Genomic DNA, 18316 nt, shown 5'->3' on the forward strand with positions numbered 1-18316 from the left:
GCTGCCACTCGCTCGGCCTCTTGTTCCCTAAGCTCCCTGAGGGACTCAACCCTGCCTCACTGACGGTGGCGTGTGCTCCGTCGGGGACACATCCGTGTTGGGATGTCTCTCTGGTTGGGACATGAGCACCCTAGGGGATCATAGCATTGATTTCGTAACTCACTAGGGGTTACAAGATGGCAACAGTTCATCCCTTCTCTCTCATTTAGAACTTACAACATTTGGTTTTGAATGTTAACATCTCCAATCGAGGGGTCAGTTCTGTAGTCGGAGTCAGGGATTTCAGAGCGAACAAAATCCAGAATTGGGTCATTCCTTTTTTTTTTTTTTTTTTTCTGTGCGGAAATCCTCAGTGTCAGGGCCTGCCTCCTCTCGTGGTTTCTGTGGGTTTAGATTCACCTTTGATGTTCAGGTGCTAATTTTTAAAATCTGTCCCCCTCCCCTTTATTTCTTTCTCAATCACTTTTTTTAAAAAAAGATTTATTTGAAAGGCAGAGTTACATAGGGAGAGTGGGAGGTAGAGAGAGATTGAGATCTTCCAGTCACCAGTTCACTGTCCAGATGGTCATAGCTGGGCCAGGCCCAAGCCAGGAGCCAGGAGCTCCATCCAGGTCTCCCACGTGGATGCAGGGGGCCCAAGCACCTGCACCATCTTCCAGGGAATCCGATCGGAAGTGGAGCAGCCGGGACTCGAACTGGCGTCCGAATGGGACGTCAGCGCTGCAGGCAGCGGCTTAACCTTGGATGCCACAGCGTCCACCCTTTTCATTCACATTTTTTTTATAAAACAGCTGGGCCGCCCTAATTTAGTTACTATTTTTTATGCGCTTTCCTAACGGTCCCGCTGCGCGGAGCCCCTCCGTTCCGTGGCCGGAAACGGACACACTGGGGAGGGGTCGGGGGTCTTGGGGCCGCGCCGCGGGTGAGGGCGCCTGGAGTGCTCGGGAGGGGGCGTGAACAGAAGGGGCGGGGCTAAGGCGGTGGGCGTGCCCCGCCGTCCAGGCCCCGCCTCCTCCCGCGGGCGGGAGTCTCCGGGCCGGCAGCGCGCGCGGCCGGGCCCTCTGCGCAGGCGCGCCTCCTCCTCCTCAGCGGGCTCTCCTGGGTGGTCGAGGCCCACTCTAGCGCGGTCGCGCGTGGGGTCGCGCGTGCTGCCGCGGACGAGGGACGCGGGGCGCCGAGGCTCTGCCTGGCGCGGACCGGGGGCGGGACGCAGCCCCGCGCGCTCGCTCGGACCGCCTTCCCGGTGAGGTGGGGTCCGCTCGGCGCGGTGTCCAGGCCGCGGAGAGGGCGCGGACACAGCCCGGGGGTCGCCGCCGGGTCTCCGTGCTCCCCACCTGCCCGGCCTGGCGCCTCGCGCGGGGTCCTGGGCCGGGGCGCGCGCGCCCGGGGTCTGAGGGGCTGGGGGGCTCGGGGCGGCCCCGCACCCCTCCCGGGGGGCCTTGTCCGCGGTGTAGACCGCGGACTCCGAGCAAGCCTCGGGCCGAAGTGAGTTTGTCCCCGCGGCTGCGCGCTGAGGAGAGCAGGGGGCTCGGGGAGCGGGCCCGGGTCCCACCCGGAAGCCCCCTGCCCCCCGCCGCTCAGCGGGACCTGAGCCCCCTCAGGGGCCGCGGTTCGCCCCTCGCTGGCGGGCCCGGGGTGGCTGGCCGCGGAGCTCTGCCCCTTCGGCTCTTTCAGATCAGCGCGCCCCGGCCTAGCGCTGTGCAGGACGTGGGCCGCCCAGTGCCCCCACGGCCGCTGGACGGAGGCTGCGGAGGCCTGAGTGGCTATCCGCTCTGGTTTTTTTTTTACTTTTATTTAATGAATATAAATTTCCAATGTGCAGCTTATGGATTACAATGGCTTCCCCCTCCCATAACTTCCCTCCCACCCGCAACCCTCCCCTCTCCCGCTCCCTCTCCCCTTCCATTCACATCAAGATTCATTTTCAGTTCTCTTTATATACAGAAATATCCGCTCTGTTTTTACGCGGTTTCCCCAAGGAGCCCGCGCCTTTAGGCTGCCTGACAGCCTGTTTGTTGCAGGGTCGCCGCTGGCAGCTGTTAGGAGACTCAGCAGGTGCGGGGCCAGGGCCGGCCCGGCCTCTCATTCTGTTCCTCTTTCCTTCTCTTCCAGAATCGCTCTTCAGAGGGCGGCCCAGCGGTCAGCGGGGCCCCAAGGGACAGAGCCGGCCACCTGCTGCTTGTCTGCTTTTCATGGTCTGTACTTTTAGGGGGACATCAGAGAATGAACGAGTCCCAGGTAAGCTTTCTTTGTCTTTCTTTTGTCTTCTAGAGGATTTCAAGGCTTTTCGAAGCGCCCACATGTGTATATTGAGATGGAGATCTAGAGAGCCACTTGACAGAGTGTGACGTACCGGTTGGGACATCTACATCTCACATCAGAGCACAGTCCCGGTTCCGATTCTGATTCCAGCTCCCACTAGTGGTGACTCTGGCTCAAGTAGCTGGGTCCCCGCCACCCAGGTGGGACGCCTGGACCGTGTCCCCAGCCCAGCGGTTACAGACATGCAGGGAGTGAAGCAGCGGCTGGGAGCTCTCCCTCTCGTGTCTGTGTGTCTGTCTCTTTGTCTCTGCCTTTCAGATAACTTTTAGGAATGTGGAAGCAGCCACTCGAGGGCACACGGAGTGAGTGGCTGTGGCTGAGAGCAGGACGCGTGGCCCTGCAGTCAGCAGGGGTCAGCAAGGGTCAGCAAGGGTGAGCCGCGGACCCCTCCGCCCCTTTCTGCTGGCCTCGAGACAGGAGTGCAGCCTGTTCCTCCCAGCACGCAGAGCTGCTGGCACTGGGGTCTGCGGGGCTTCCTGGAGTGAGGAGCTTGTGGCAATGTCCACGTCCTTGCTGACAGTGGACGGTAGGACTCCTCGGAGAGCTAACGCCTCTGCCGTTTCTGAAGCTGTTCAGGAGAGTGAAAGAAACAAGCTGTGTGTACTTCAGCTTTGCCTCAACTTGCGTCGACTACGCAGCAGATGGTTCAAACTTGTTTTCTTTGGCAAATGTTTCTGAATTCTTCCCTTTTTTTTTAGACTGTGGTAAAATATATGAAATATAAACTTTGCCATTTTAGTCGCTTTTAAATGTATAATTCAGTGGAATTCATTAGATTCTCAGTTGTCTTTTTCCAAGGCATTTTTTATCACCTCTGACAAAATCTGCGTAGCTAGGGTGGGTGGGTGGTGCAATGGTTAAGGTGATGTTTGCGATGCCTGCATCCCAGATCAGAGTGCTGAGTCTGGCTTTGCTTCCAGTTCCAACTTCATTCCCAATTCCAGCTGCCTGCTGATGTGCACCTGGGGAGGCGGCGAATGATTGCTCAGATCCATGGGTCCCTGCCACCCACACGGGTGACCTGGATTGAGTTCCTGGTTTCTGGCTTCCAGCTGGCTCAATCCCAGCTATGGTAGGCTTTAGGAAGTGAACCAGCAGGTAGGACGTCACTGTCTGTCTCTGTCTTTTGTCTGCCTTTCAAATAATTAAGTAAATAATTTTTTTTTTTGACAGGCAGAGTTAGAGAGAGAGAGAGAAAGGTCTTCCTTCCTCTGGTTCACCCCCCAGATGGCTGCTACAGCCGGCGTGCTGCGCCAATCCGAAGCCAGGAGCCAGGTGCTTCCTCCTGGCCTCCCATGCGAGTGCAGGGCCCAAGCACTTGGGCCATCCTCCACTGCCTTCCCGGGCCACAGCAGAGAGCTGGACTGGAAGAGGAGCAACCGGGACAGGATCGGTGCCCCAACTGGGACTAGAACCCGGTGTGCCGGCGCCGCAGGTGAAGGATTAGCCTAGTGAGCCCCAGCGCCTGCCTAAGTAATAAAAATTAAAAAACAAAACAAAACCTCTGTGCCCATGTAGCGTAACTACTGTATCCTCACTCCAGCTCCTGGTAACCTCTAAAATTCTTTCTTTCTTTAGGGATTCCCCTACGCTGGATGTTTTCTGTAAGTGGCATCATGAGGTGTTTGTCCTCTCAGGTCTGCTGCCTTTCACTAAACAGTGTTTTCAAGTTTCATCCAGACCATGGCACGTACTAGCGCTTTGTTCCGTTTGTGGCTGCGTAGTTTCTTGTATGTGCACTCTATATGCCGCAGTTTGTTGACCTGTTCTTCCATTGTGGGCGTTTGAGTTGGTTCCAACTCGTGGCCGCTGTGACTGATGTGTTCTGACACTGGGGTACCGGTGTCTGTATCCATTCACGTCTCAGCCCACTGTCTGCAGGCTTGCACGTTGGGTCTGGATTTAGCTCTTGTGGCACAGTGAGTTCAGCTGCTGCTTGGGATGCTCACATCCTAGCCTCTCTGCTTCTGAGCCAGCTGCCTGCTAACGTCCCTGCGAATGCGGTGGACAGTGGCCCAGGTGCTTGGGTCTCTGCCACCTGTGTGGGAGACCTCAGTGGAGTTCCTGGCTTTGGTTTTGATCTGGCGCAGCCCTGACCGTTGCAGGCATTTGGAGAGTGAACCAGTGGTTGGACGATCTCTCTCTCTCTCTCTCTTTGCCTTTCAAATAAAATTTTAAAAACATACTTTTCTTTCCCCTCAAAAGTAAGAAACCGTCTGGGCCTGCAGCTTTCTTTGTGTGACGTTGATTAACTACAAATTCAGTTTCTTCTTTAGTGATCTCAGTGTGTGTCTTTCAAGACATTGTCTTATCTTTTTGTTTTAATATATTTGTATAAACAATTTTTTTTTTTAAGAATTATTTGGAAGAGTTACAGAGAGAGATCGACACAGAATTCTGGTTCACTCTCCAGATGGCCACAACAGCCGGAGCTGCGCCGATCCGAAGCTAGGAGCCAGGAGCTTCTTCCGGGTCTCCCACATGGGTGCAGGGGCCCAGGGACTTGGGCCATCTTTCCACTGCTTTCCCAGGCCATAGCAGAGAGCTGAATCGGAAGTGGAGCAGCTGGGACTCGAACCAGTGTCCACATGGGATGCTGGTGCTTCAGGCCAGGGCTTTAACCCACTGCACCACAGCGCTGGCCCCTGTTTTCTGTTCTCTATTTTCTGAGTACTTAGGTTTAATTGAGTCTGTTTCTAGTTTCTACAGGTGGAAGGAAAGTTAATTGTGGAATTTTCTTTTCCTTTTTTTTTTTTTTAAGATTTATTTATTTATTTGAAAGGCAGAGTTACAGAGAGGCAGAGAGAGAGAGAGAGAGAGAGAGATCTTCCATCTGCTGGTTCACTCCCCAGATGGCCTCAACCTCCAGTGCTGTGCCGATCTGAAGCCAGGAACCAGGAGCTTCCTCCAGGTCTCTTATGCGGGTGCAGGGGCCCCAAGGACTTGGGCCATCTTATACTGCTTTCCCAGGCCATAGCAGAGAGCTGAATCGGAAGAGGAGCAGTGGGGACCAGAACCGGTGCCCATATGGGATGCCGGCGCCCCACAACAGGGCATTAACCCGCTGCACCATAGCCCTACTGCTCCCCCCCACCTTTTAAAAGATTTATTTAATTTATTTGAAAGACAGAGTTACAGAGAGAGTTAGAGACAGAGAGAGAGGTATTCCATCATTGGTTCACTCCACAAATGACCACAATGGCCAGAGCTGAGCTGATCTGAAGCCAGGAGCCAGGAGCCAGGAGCTTCTTCCAGGTCTCTCACGTGGGTGCAGGGGCCCAAGCATGTGAGCCATCTTCTGCTGCTTTCCCAGGATATAACAGAGAGGTGGATCGGAAGTGGAGCAGCTGAGACTCGAACTGGTGTCCATGTGGGATGCTGGCACTGTAGGTGGCAGCTTTACCTACTATGCCACAGCGCTGACCACCAGTTTTGTTTTCAGTCTGTTAGTTTTTGGTTCCTGTTTCCGGAGTCTCTGTTACCGAGTCTACCTACTGATTGACCCCTCTGTTCCCTCTTTCCTGGAAAGTGTTTTTGTTTTGAATTCTCTTAAGCTGGGTAAGAGGGACTGGCATCGTGGTGCAGCGGGTTAAGTTGTTGCCTGTGGTGCCCGACACTGGTATCCCATGTGAGTGCAAGAGCCAGGAGCCCAGAGCTGCATCCAAGTCTCCATGTGAGTGGCAGGGGCCCCAGCACTTGGGCCATCTTTTGCTGCTTTCCCAGGTGCATCAGCAGGGAGCTGGACTGGAAGTGGAGCAGCTGGGACTCGAACCTGTGCTCATATGAATGCTGGTGTCACAGGTAGTGAATTAATCCACTGTCTCACAATGTGGCCTCCACTATTGGCTTTTTAAAAAAAGTTAATTTAGGTTTGCATACTCTTTTTTTTTTTTAATAAATAATTTTATTTATTTGAAAAACTGAGTGACAGGAGAGAGGACTAGATAGATATCCTCCATCTACTAGTTTACTCCACAAATGTTTGCAACAGCTGGCCGGACCAGTCTAAAGCCAGGAGCCGGGAACTCCATCTGTATCTCCCCTGTGGGTAGCAGGAACCTAAATGCTTGGGCCGTTATCTGCTGCCTGCCAGGTGTACGAGCAGGAAGTTGGATCAGAAGTGGAGGCAGGGCTGGCTCTCTGGCGAGTGGATAAAGCCACAAATGTGGTGGCAGTGAATTCTCTGAGCTTTTTTTTTTTTTTTTGCCTGAAAAATTCTCTATTTTGAAGAGTTCCTTTTTTTTTTTCCTCTGTATATTTAAATCTTGGTTTGCAGGATTTTTCTTCTTCAGCACTTCATGTGGCCTTGCCGATGTGTAACATTCTGTTTCTGATGGGAAAACAGCCTTGTCATTCTCGTCTTAGTGTCTGTGTGTGGACTAGACCTATTTTTTCTGGCTGTGTCCAAGAGTCTTCTCTTTGTCACTGATTTTTAGCAGTGTTTTTATGAATGCTGTGTTAATGTGGTTTTATTTATGTTTATTCTCCTTAGGGTTCTGTGAACTTCTTTTTGGATTTACAATTTTCATTAAATTTGGAAACAATTTTGGGCATAATTTCTTCAAATATTTTTTCTGTATGCCCCTAGCCCCGTCTTCAGTGATCCCATAGCCCACCTGATGGTGTCCCACAGCTCAGTCAGTGATGCGCCCCCGTCTCTCTTCCTTCTCTTTCCCTGTAGGCTGCGTTTTGGGTAGTTTCTGTTGCTCTATCTTTTGGTTTAACTGATAATTCATTTTTTCTTCTGAGGTCCCTCGTGCTATAATTCCTTTTTTGTTTCAGTATTATATGTTTTTATTTCTAGAAATTTCATTTGAGTGGTTTTTAAAAAATCTTTCCTTTTTCTCATAATCTTCATGTTTCTGTGTTCTTGTGCATGTGGTAACCCATAGTTATTTGTGGCTGTTTAAATTATGTTCACATGAACTATAAGCAAATTAAAATTTAAAAAATTTCATCAGTCATCCATCCCACAGTTCAAGTGCACATGATCCGTGGGTGTCTGGTGGCTTCCTGTTGTGCTGATGTGGAACATTTCGTCACAGTGGGAAGTTCTGGTCAGCACCACAGTCTAGAGCATTTCTCCCAAAATGCAAAGGCGTGTGTGAGCCCTGGGGATTGTGTGCATGGCTTGTTGGCCCCTCATGGTGACACCTGCTGCCCCTCCCAGGGAGGACACAGGGTACTCCAGTGCCCTGTGAGGAGTCAACAGTAGACTGCTACATTTAATCTGTTTTTTTTGTTTGTTTGTTTGTTTGTTTTTTAAGATTTATTTATTTATTTGAAAGGCAGAGTTACAGAGAGGCAGAGGCAGAGAGAGAAGTCTTCCATCTGCTGATTCACTCCCCAAATGGCAACAATGGCTGGAGCTGCGCCAATCCAAAGCCAGGAGCCAGGAGCTCCCATGTGGGTACAGAGGCTCAAGCACTTAGGCAATCTTCTACTGCTTTCCCAGGCCATAGCAGAGAGCTGGATTGAAAGAGGAGCAGTGGGGACTTGAACCAGTGCCCATATGGGATGCTGGCACTGCAGGTTGTGGCTTTACCCACTATGCTACAACACCAGTCCCTACATTTAATCCTTAATCTGGAAAAAGATAAATTAAGCTTATTATGTGAATTGGTAAAATGTATATATTTTAAAGTAAGTCAGTTGGAGCTTTCAAGACTGTATTGCTAGGATGATGAAGTATTTTGGAGACTGCTAAGCTAGGGGAATAAGTCCAGATGGCTGAAAAATCTGTTGCTGAACACTGCTGCAGCTCTGTCTTGTCACAGCCTTTCACCAGTCTCCTGTGTGCTCTGTGGCTTTTATGCCTCTTTATCCTTGCTCAAGTAATTGTCCACATTAATGAAGATGTATATAATATATATACATATGTTCTATTCAATGAAATCTGACCTAATATGAATTAGAACTGTATTTTCCATCATTATTTAACACCGACTGTAAATGATTCTAGCATAGCTGTCATAATGCCTTAGTACAGGATAAATGTATGATACATCTCCTTACTAAAACGTAAACTCCTTAAAGGTAGATAAAAATGGTATTAGGTTTGGTATTCCTGGAGCTGTTGCTGTGGCACAGTGGGTTAATGCCCTGGCCTGAAGCACTGTTATCCCATGTGGGTGCTGGTTCTATTCCCGGTTGCTTCTCTTCCTATCCAGCTCTCTACTGTGGTCCGGGAAGGCAGTAGAAGATGACCCAAGTTCCTGGGCCCCTGCACCTGTGTGGGAGACCTGGAGGAAGCTCCTGGCTCCTGGCTTCAGATTGGCACAGCTCCGGTCATTGTGGTCAGTTGGGGAGGGAACCAGTGGATGGAAGACCCCCCCCCACCTCTCCTCTCCTCTCTGAAACTCTGACTTTCAAATAAAATAAATAAATCTTAAAAAAAAAAGTTTGGTATTCCTGCTAAACTAGGGCAGTTTCAGATGTATGGTAAGAACTTTCTTTTTGTTTATTTGAATTAATCAGGTATTTCTATCATGTGATCTCTTAATTTCACACAGCAAAACACAGAATAAGATACACAATAGGCAACCTACCTATCCTTCATGGTAAACTCTTAGAATTGTTCCGCCCGTCTCTTTCATGTTGCCTGATGCTGATCGGTGGATTGAGCAGCAGTGTGTTGCCCAGGGATCTGTGTCCTTCAAGGACGTGACCGTGAATTTCACCCAGGAGGAGTGGCTGCAGCTGGGTGATGCTCAGAGGACCCTGTACCGCGTTGTGATGTTGGAGAACTACAGCCACCTGGTCGCCGTGGGTGAGGCGTTTTCTCTGCTTAGTGCCTAACGGTGTGTGTTTCCTAGTTTGTAGCTGCTAAGATTTGTAGGCCCTTTGTGGAGTTGAATGTGTACCTCTCTGGGGTCAAAGATGGTGTGTAGAACATGTTTGCATCTCTAACAGGAGGTTCCATCAGGCACCTGTGGGACTCTGGAAGCTGTGCTGTCCTTAGTGTGCATTGGCAGTCTCACGCTGTATTTTGTTCATAGGATGCTGCATCACCAAACCAGACGTGATCTTCAAGTTAGAGCAAGGAGAAGAGCCATGGACGTTAGATGCAGGATTTGCAGGCCGGGCTTATTCAAGTGAGTTGGTGGTTAGCTGGCAAAATAAGGAAGCCAGTGGACGTCAGGCCCCGGATGTGTTGGCTCAAGGATGTGAACCTTCAGATGATCTCTGTAACTACTGTGTGAGGACCTTAGACCTTTGGCAATAACTCAGAGCAGCAAGCCAGCCGGATGCCCTGGGTAACCTGAATTAGTCTTCCGTCTGTCACTCTGTAGCTACAGCTGCTTTCCTTTCTGCTTAATTGTTAGGGAAGTTCGCCATTCTTCCACCTTGGATCTCTGCTTCATTTGACACCTTTGTTCTAGTCTCTAGCATTCATTTCCTCTCCATTTTCGTGAAGTGTTTGTTTTTTATTGTCTGCCTCCGGGATTAGTTAATTCTGCAGACATTCACTGTGGGGCTACTGGTGTCTCTCAGGTCCTTGATGTTGGGGATATGATGGTGAGCACTCAAGCTGCAGTTACTAAGTAAGTTTACATGCCCAGCAGTGACAAGATGATGAAGAAAGTTAAAATAGGCTATTTAAAAAGAGACAGGGAGTGGGGTGTGCCTTTAAAAAAAAGTTTATCATCAATTTGAAAGGCAGAGAGAGAGATCTTGGATCTGTTGGTTCACTCCCCAAGTGTCCACAGTAGCCAGGGCTGGGCCACTCCAGAACTAGATGATGTGAGCTCCCTCCAGCTCTCCCATGTGAGTGGCAGAGACTCAAGCACTTGAGCCGTCTTGCCTCCTGTGATGCATTAGCAGGAAGCTGGGTTGGAAGTAGAGTAGCTGGAACTTGAACTAGCACTTTACTATGGGATGCAGGCATCTCAGACATCAGCGTAACATGCGGCACCCTGCTGCCCACCTCTGGGTGTGCTCTTTTAAAAGGCAGTCCAGGATAGACGTTGCCTGGGAATGCATACGCTGATCGAGATGCCGCACATCCCACATTACAGTACCTGGGTTCAGTACCGGCTCTGCTTCCTGATTCCAGCTTCCTGTTAATGTAGACCGTGGGAGGCAGTAGTGGATGGCTCAAGTAGTTGAGCTCCTGCCAGCCTCACAGGAGACTTGATTGAGTTTCTGGCTCCCAGCCTGGTCCATTTCCTGGCCTTGGGTCAATGCAGGCATTTGGGGACTGAACCAGTGGATGAGAGATTTCTCTATCTAAAATAAAAGGTGCTCAGAGTATGTATTTTTTAAATGGTTATTTATTTATTTATTTGACAGGTAGAGTCATAGACAGAGAGAGACAGAGAGAAAGGTCCTCCATCCAATGGTTCACCCCCCTCAAATGGCCGCAATGGCCGGAGCTACGCTGATCTGAAGCCAGGAGCCAGATGCCTCCTCCTGGTCTCCCATGTGTGTGCAGGGGCCCAAGCACCCGGGCCATCCTCCACTGCTGTCCTGGGCCGCAGCAGAGAGCTGGACCAGAAGAGGAGCAACCGGGACCAGAACCCGGTGCCCATATGGAATGCCAGCACCGTAGGCAGAGTATTAACCTTGTGCGCCATGGCACCAGCCCCTAAGATTTTATTAATTTGAAAGAAATCTTCTGCTGGTTCATTTCCCAAATGGTCACAACAGCCAGATCTGAGCCAGGCTGAAAGTAGGAGCCAGAAATTCTATCCTGGTCTCACACATGGATGTTAGGGGTCCAGGGGTCCAAGTACTTGGGCTGTCTTCCTTTGCCTTGCCAGGTGCATTAGTGTGAAGCTGGATCAGAAGTAGCACAGCTGGGTCTTGAACCGGCACTCCCACGTGGGATGCCAGCATCACCAGCAGCAACTTAATCCACTGCACCGCAACACTAGGCCTTTTTTTGCTGATTTTGACATGTAATTTGTGTTTGTAATTTTTACCTGTTTTGAAATGCTGCTTAATTGCTCTAGCTGACATCAATCTCTCCTCTTTAGCATTTTCTTTTCACTTGATGGCTGAGTTAGAAGAAATTGACGTGGTTGTTTGCAGTGAAACATCAGAGCATATGGTTGTTATTAGAGGTGTTGGTCCCCAACTAAAGAGTCTGCATTTTTATTCTTCTTTTCATGTGTGACATTTAATTGATATGCTCACCTGGTAGTACTTTTTTTTTTGGTAAAAGTTTTATTTATTTGAGAGGTAGAGTTACAGACAGAGAAAGGGAGAAACTGAAAGGTCATCCATTCGCTGGTTCACTTCCCAAAAATGACTGCAATGGCCAGAGCTGGGCCAGTTTGAAGCCAGGAGCCAGGATATTTCTTGGAGTCTCCCACTGGGTACAGGGGCCCAAGCACTTGGGCCATCTTCCACTGCTTTCCCAGGTCATAAGCAGAGAGCTGGATCAGAGAGGAGCAGCCAGGACATGAACCAGTGTCCATATGGAATGCTGGCACCGCAGGCGGAGGTTTAGCCTACTATGCCACAGTGCCAGCTCCAGTACTAACATTTTTATTCAGAAAGTATTTTCTAAGTAAATAGACCTATACATTCCTTTAAATTCTGATTCATAGGGTTGATAGGTGGACATTGCAGTCTACTCTGTTTTGAATAAAAGTTTCTAAGTTCCTGGTATAATCTTCTTGATGACCAGCAATGATATATCTTTGCAGAGATATACAATTGGAGATGCTGACACCATGGCTCACTAGGCTAATCCTCCGCCTGCGGCACCGGTACCCCAGGTTCTAGTCCTGGTTGGGGCGCCGGATTCTGTCCCGGTTGCTCCTATTCCGGTCCAGCTCTCTGCTGTGGCCCGGGAAGGCAGTGGAGGATGGCCCAGGTGCTTGGGCCCTGCACCCTCATGGGAGACCAGGAGGAAGCACCTGGCTCCTGGCTTTGGATCGATGCAGCGCTGGCCATGGTGGCCATTTGGGGGATGAACCAATGGAAGGAAGACCTTTCTCTCTGTCTCTCTCTCACTGTCTAACTCTGCTTGTCAAAAAAGAAAAAAAAAAGGATATACAATTGGAGATACAGTTTAAAGGCAACTAGAGATACAATAAAACATGTTAGGAGCACAGATTGCAGTTGGAAGAGATAAATAAAATTGTAAGATATATTTAAATGAAAAGTCCTGGGGCTGGTGTTGTGGCAGTGTGTAAAGTGGCCACCCATGACACTGGGATTTCATATGGGCTCCAATTTGAGTCCTGGCTGCTCCATGCTAGTGTGCATGGTAAAACATTGGAAGATGGCCCAAGTCCTTGCACCCTGCATACATGTGGGAGAACTGGAAGAATCTTCTGGCTCTTGGCTTCAGCCTGGCCCAACCCTGGCCATTACAGCCATTTGAGGAGTAAGCCAGTGCATGGAAGATCTTTCTGTCTCTGTTTCTATGCCTTTCAAATAAATAGAATAAGTCTTTAAAAATATATTTATTTATTTGAAAGAGAGATCGATCTTCCATATGCTGGTTTACTTCCCAAAAGACCAAAAGGCCAGGGCAGGGCCAGGCTGAAGCCAAGAGCCTGGAACTCTGCCTAGGTCTCCCACATGGGTAACGGCAGCCCAGGTACTTGAGTTAGCTTCTTTTCCAGGTGCTTCAGCAGGAGCTGGAGTGGAAGTAGAGCAGTCAGGACTCAAACTGTACTCATAGGTGATGTTAGTATTGCAGGTGGCAATTTAACTTACTATGCCATAACACCGGCCCCCCAAAGTTGCCTTAATGAAATGTATATAGTGATTGCTTTCCAGTTTTTGAGAAAATGGAATTTAGGGGGCATAGATCAAAAAAAGATGAGAGAGAGCATTTCTTGGAGAATATCTGTGATTTCAGTAGTTCAAAACTGGAAAACAGGCAGCTGAGTATAGGGAATCTATGTCAGACTTGCGACTTGTGTTTGGGAATGAATAATTCAGAAGATACTTACTTTTAATTTTTCTAAAACTGCCTTGAATAAACAATATAAATTTTTTTTTCTGTTGGCATGTAAAGTAATTTGTTTTATCCTACAAATGTTTCTCCTGAACATCTCCTTGTCTTCTAACTTATCTTTTCACTACTCTTTGTGTTGTGGCTTACTCTATTGTGTGAGTTTGCCAGTCATACCTTGCCCTTGGTTCTTTGTTCTGTATGCTTAACTTCCTCTTCTCTTTTCAGTTTTGAAGGTCGTGTTTTTGAAATATCAAATATATGTGTGTTGATTGCTAGTTTTCCTTTCCTTTTCCACTGTATCAGGTGCTTTTCAGTTTTATTTTTTCAAAAACAAGAAGAGATACACCTATGTAGGGATTTCACACCAAGGGCCTGGGCCTGAAAACAGAGAATCAGTGATAAAATTAATCATATAAGAAATGTGTTAATATTTTTAAATGTATATTTAATTTTTCTCATTTCTAGAAGTCCAGAAGTTAAATGACCTGATAAAGAGAAGACAGGAAAACCTAGATAAACATTTGTGGTGTGCTTCACTCAACGCCTCGCTGGCTGAGAGAGAGAATGGTTTGGGGAAAACACTTAATCTGGACACAAACCCAGTTTCTTCAAGAAAAACACCTTGTTGGTATGACTCATCTGGAATGAATTTGAAATACATTTCAGGATCAAGTATTAACGATAAGAATTATTCAAGTAAGAACTCTGATGAAATTAGTGAATGTGGGATGTTGCCTCTTGATAATCAAGAAAAGACTCATAACAGGAAGAAGCCTGATGAATATTGTCAAAATGGGAAATCTGTACGTCATAATAGGGAACTTACTGAGCAACAGGGAGTTCAAGATTTGGAACCATCTTTGGAAGAAAATGAAAGTGCAGAAGCCTTCCCTGAGGAGGTGGCCAAAGCCACATGTAGGATGATTCAAGGAGAGGAGACATCCTGTGGTTATAAGAAACCTGTGGAGAATGCCTGTGAGAGGTCGACTCCCAAAGTCCAGCAGGATTCTCACACAAGGAAGAATCTCTCTGAAGTTAATGAATGCAAGAATTCAAACCTCATTAGACATCAGAAAGTCAACATGGGGGAGAAAACCCATGAATCTAATGAAAATGAGAATTTTGTCAAGGAGTCAGACCTCACTCAGCCTCTTAGGGCTGATCCAAGAGAGAAAGCTTTCAAATGTAGTCATTGTGAAGAATCTTTTTGCCAGAAGTCGCTTCTCACTCAGCATCAGAGGACACACACAAAAGAGAAGCCATGTGAAAGTGATAAATGTGAGAAAACCTCTCAGAAATCACAAATCACTGATTCTCAGAGAAATCCACTAGGAGAAAACCCCAGAGGACATAAGGAATGTGTTAAAGCCCCTGTGAAGACAGCCCTCGTGGATCACCAAAGAATGCAGTCAGAAAAGAAGCTTCACGTATGTGATGAGTGTGAGAAATCTTTCCGCCATAGCTCAGCTCTACGAGTCCACCAAAGAATTCACACAGGAGAGAAACCCTATCAATGTAATGAGTGTGGAAAATCTTTCTATGCACAATCAAACCTCAGTCACCATCGGAGAACTCATACAGGGGAGAAACCTTATGAATGTAAAGAATGTGGGAAATCCTTCTGTGTGAAATCAAACCTAACTAAACACCAGAAAGCACACACAGGGGAAAAACCTTTCAAATGTAATGAGTGTGGGAAAACTTTCTTCCAGAAGTCACAGTTTGCTGACCATCAGAGAACACACACAGGGGAGAAACCTTATGAATGTAAGGAGTGTGGAAAATCCTTCTACTACAAGTCAGCCCTAAATGTGCATCAGGGGAAGCATAAAGAAGAGAAACCCCATAAATGCACCGAGTGTGGAAAATCCTTTTGCTATAAATCAGCCCTAATTATACATCAGGTAACTCACACAGGGAAAAAACCATATGACTGTAATGAATGTGGGAAATCTTTTTGTGTGAAGTCGAATCTCACTAAACATCAGAAAATTCACACAGGGGAAAAACCCTATGAATGTAGTGAGTGTGGCAAGTCGTTCTCTATGAAATCAGACCTTGTTGTGCATCAGAGGACTCACACAGGGGAGAAACCCTATGGATGCAGTGAATGCGAGAAGTCTTTCTATAAGAAGTCAGCCCTCACTAAACATCAGAGGACTCACACAGGAGAGAAGCCACATGAATGTAATGAGTGTGGGAAGTCCTTCCATATGAAATCAACTCTAGTTATACATCAGAGGACTCACACTGGAGAGAAACCCTTTAAATGTAATGAATGTGAGAAGTCATTCTATGTGAAATCACTTCTCAATATTCATCAAAGAAATCACACTGGAAAGAAACCCCATGTTTGTAATGAGTGTGGAAAAGCTTTTTCTATGAAATCAAACCTCACTGATCATCAGAGAACACATTCAAAAGAGAAACCCTATGAATGTTTTGAATGTCATAAAACCTTTCGTCATAAATCAACCCTAACTGTACATCAGAGAACTCATACAGGTGAGAAACCCTATAAATGTAATGAGTGTGGGAAGTCCTTCTATATGAAGTCAGCCCTCAGTCAGCATCAAAGAATACACACAGGGGAGAAACCCTATGAATGTAAAGAATGTGGGAAGACCTTCTTCCAGAAGTCTCACCTTACCAAACATCAGCGAACACATACAGGTGAGAAGCCCTATGAATGTAAAGAGTGCAAGAAAACCTTCTTCCAGAAGTCTCACCTCATTGAACATCAGAGAACACACACTGGGGAGAAACCCCATGAATGTACGAAGTGTGGGAAATCCTTCTGCTACAGGTCAGCCTTAACTATACACCAGAGAACTCACACAGAAGAAAAGCCTTATAAATGTAATGAATGTGACAAATCCTTCTGTATGAAGTCACACCTCACTGTGCATCAGAGAACTCACACAGGGAAAAACCCCTTTGGATGTAGTGAATGTGGAAAGACATTTTATGTGAAGTCAAATCTCATCAGTCATCAGAGGACTCACACAGGAGAGAAGCCATATGATTGTAATAGGTGTGGGAAGTCCTTTTGTAAGAAGTCAGCCCTCAAATCACATCTGTGGACACACACAGGGGAGAAACCCCATGAATGTACTGAATGCTGGAAAACTTTCTCCACAAAGTCAGCTCTCGCTAGTCATCAGATAATTCATACACGAGTAATACCATAAATTGTTACAGATGTGGACAATCACGTGTCAGGTCAAATTTTGTCATACCACAGAGAAGTCACAGGAGATAATTTATAAATGTAATTGTGTGAGGACCACTGTGGTGTAAATTCAGCCTTTAATTGACATTGGAAAAATGCAAATTGTTGGAATTAGAGGACTCTGAGAATGCAGATATCAGAATTCATGTGGGGAGAGGGCCCTGAGAAAATCCTGCTACATTTTTTTAAAGGATTTATTAATTTATTTGAAAGAGTTACACAGAGAGGAGAGGCAGAGAGAGAGAGAGGTCTTCCATCCGGTGGTTCACGCCCCAGTTGGCCACAACGGCTGGAGCTGCACTGATCAGGAGCTAGGAGCTTCTTCCGGGTCTCCCACACGGGTGCAGGGCCCAAGGATTTGGGCCATCTCCTGTTTTCCCAGGCCGTAACAGAGAGCCAGAGTGGAAGTGGAGCAGACGGGACTCGAACCGGTGCCTGTGTGGGATGCCAACGCTTCAGACCAGGGCGTTAACCTGCTGTACCTCAGCACTGGCCCCCATCCTGCTACATTTCATAGTGTCCACCAGCAAATAAAATTCATTTATCAGAGAAATCATGGGGGAAAGGCAGTATTAAAGCATTTATAAGGGGACAGGTTACTGTATACCATGTAATTGATATAAATGTTTGATATAAGTGTTTATATGCTTGAAAGCTTTCTTGAAAAAAGTCTTACATAAGCAAAGAATCAGGAGATAGTACTTTTTTTTCTCTAGAAATATAATACTAGAGCTTGTGTTTCAGATGTGGTGCCAAACTTTGAAAATACGACTCAAGATGAACCTTTTGAAAAACAAGTTGCAGCAGAAAGCTGACAGGCACTTGAAGAGCACCTGAAGTAAGCTGGGGTTCTGTGTTACGAGGCAACTCGTGTATGTTTTGAATGTATGATTTGTATAGTGGAACTCAGCATAGTTTGTAGGACTTATATTTCCATAGCTTAATAACTTATGGCATATTTTTCCATACTAAATGCCACCAGTGTTTCTTTCTATTTTTTAAAAATATTTATTTGAAAGGCAGATAAAGAGAGGCAGATGGAGAGAGAGAGATCTTCAGTCCACTGGTTCACTTCCCAAATGGCTTCAATTGCCTGAACTGGGCCATTCTGAAGCCAGAAGCTTCTTAGGGGTCTCCCGTGTGGGTACAGGCTCGCAAGGACTTGGGCCATCTTCTGCTGCTTTCCCAGGCATAGCAGAGCTGAATCGGAAGTGGAGCAGCCAGGTCTTAAACCATTACCCATATGGGATGCCGGCACTGCAGGCAGCAGCTTTACCTGCTATGCCACAGCGCTGGCCCTTCTTTGATTCTTAATAGTATGATATACATAGGTGACGTGTTTGACAGACTTGAAGTACTGTACCAGAATACAGTGTTTAATGAGAGAAGCAGAGTGTATAGCGTGTTATTACATTTTCTGTAAGAATTTAGGGAACTAAGTTTATATTTTGCATATTTATGCAAATAAGTAAACTATAAAGTACAAACTAGAATTATAAAATACAAACCAGAAAGTGAAAATCTATGGAGACAGGAACATACTTGGTGATCTGACTAGGAATGGAAGCAAAGCATCCTTGAATACCTTTTAGGAAGTTTTGACTTTGAGTTATTTTACGTATTAAAAGCAGGTTTTGAAATTGAAGTTAAAATAACAATCACACAGAAAAGGTAATTCAGTTGACTTTTGGACATAGTGTTATGACTACATCCTCAGTGGGATGTTTCTCAGGACAAAAAGAATTGTTAGAAGTCACTCATTAACTTCTGTTAGTAATATTGCTGTGATTTTGAAGCTGTTTTGTCAAGTAGGATAAACAAAAAGAAATTTTGCAATTAACTAG

General features: G+C 47.0%; 1 protein-coding gene across 1 annotated transcript; it reads left to right on the forward strand.

The window, feature by feature from the left end:
- Positions 1–2139: 2139 nt before the first annotated feature.
- On the forward strand, positions 2140–17858 carry LOC133750682 (zinc finger protein 665-like). The gene is made up of 4 exons (XM_062180327.1): positions 2140–2238; positions 8950–9091; positions 9321–9416; positions 13706–17858. The coding sequence occupies exons 1-4, from the start codon at positions 2224–2226 to the stop codon at positions 16429–16431; spliced, it is 2979 nt and encodes a 992-aa protein (XP_062036311.1). The 5' UTR covers positions 2140–2223; the 3' UTR covers positions 16432–17858.
- The last annotated feature ends 458 nt before the right edge of the window (positions 17859–18316 follow it).

This window comes from Lepus europaeus, chromosome 21 (assembly GCF_033115175.1).
Source record: "Lepus europaeus isolate LE1 chromosome 21, mLepTim1.pri, whole genome shotgun sequence".
NCBI lineage: Eukaryota > Metazoa > Chordata > Mammalia > Lagomorpha > Leporidae > Lepus > Lepus europaeus.

Excerpts from the sequence above, each read along its gene's own strand:
- LOC133750682 (XM_062180327.1), top strand. Across the intron at positions 9,092-9,320 it reads CAGCCACCTGGTCGCCGTGG|GATGCTGCATCACCAAACCA; the intron begins GTGAGGCGTTTT and ends TTTTGTTCATAG. Across the intron at positions 9,417-13,705 it reads TGCAGGCCGGGCTTATTCAA|AAGTCCAGAAGTTAAATGAC; the intron begins GTGAGTTGGTGG and ends TCTCATTTCTAG.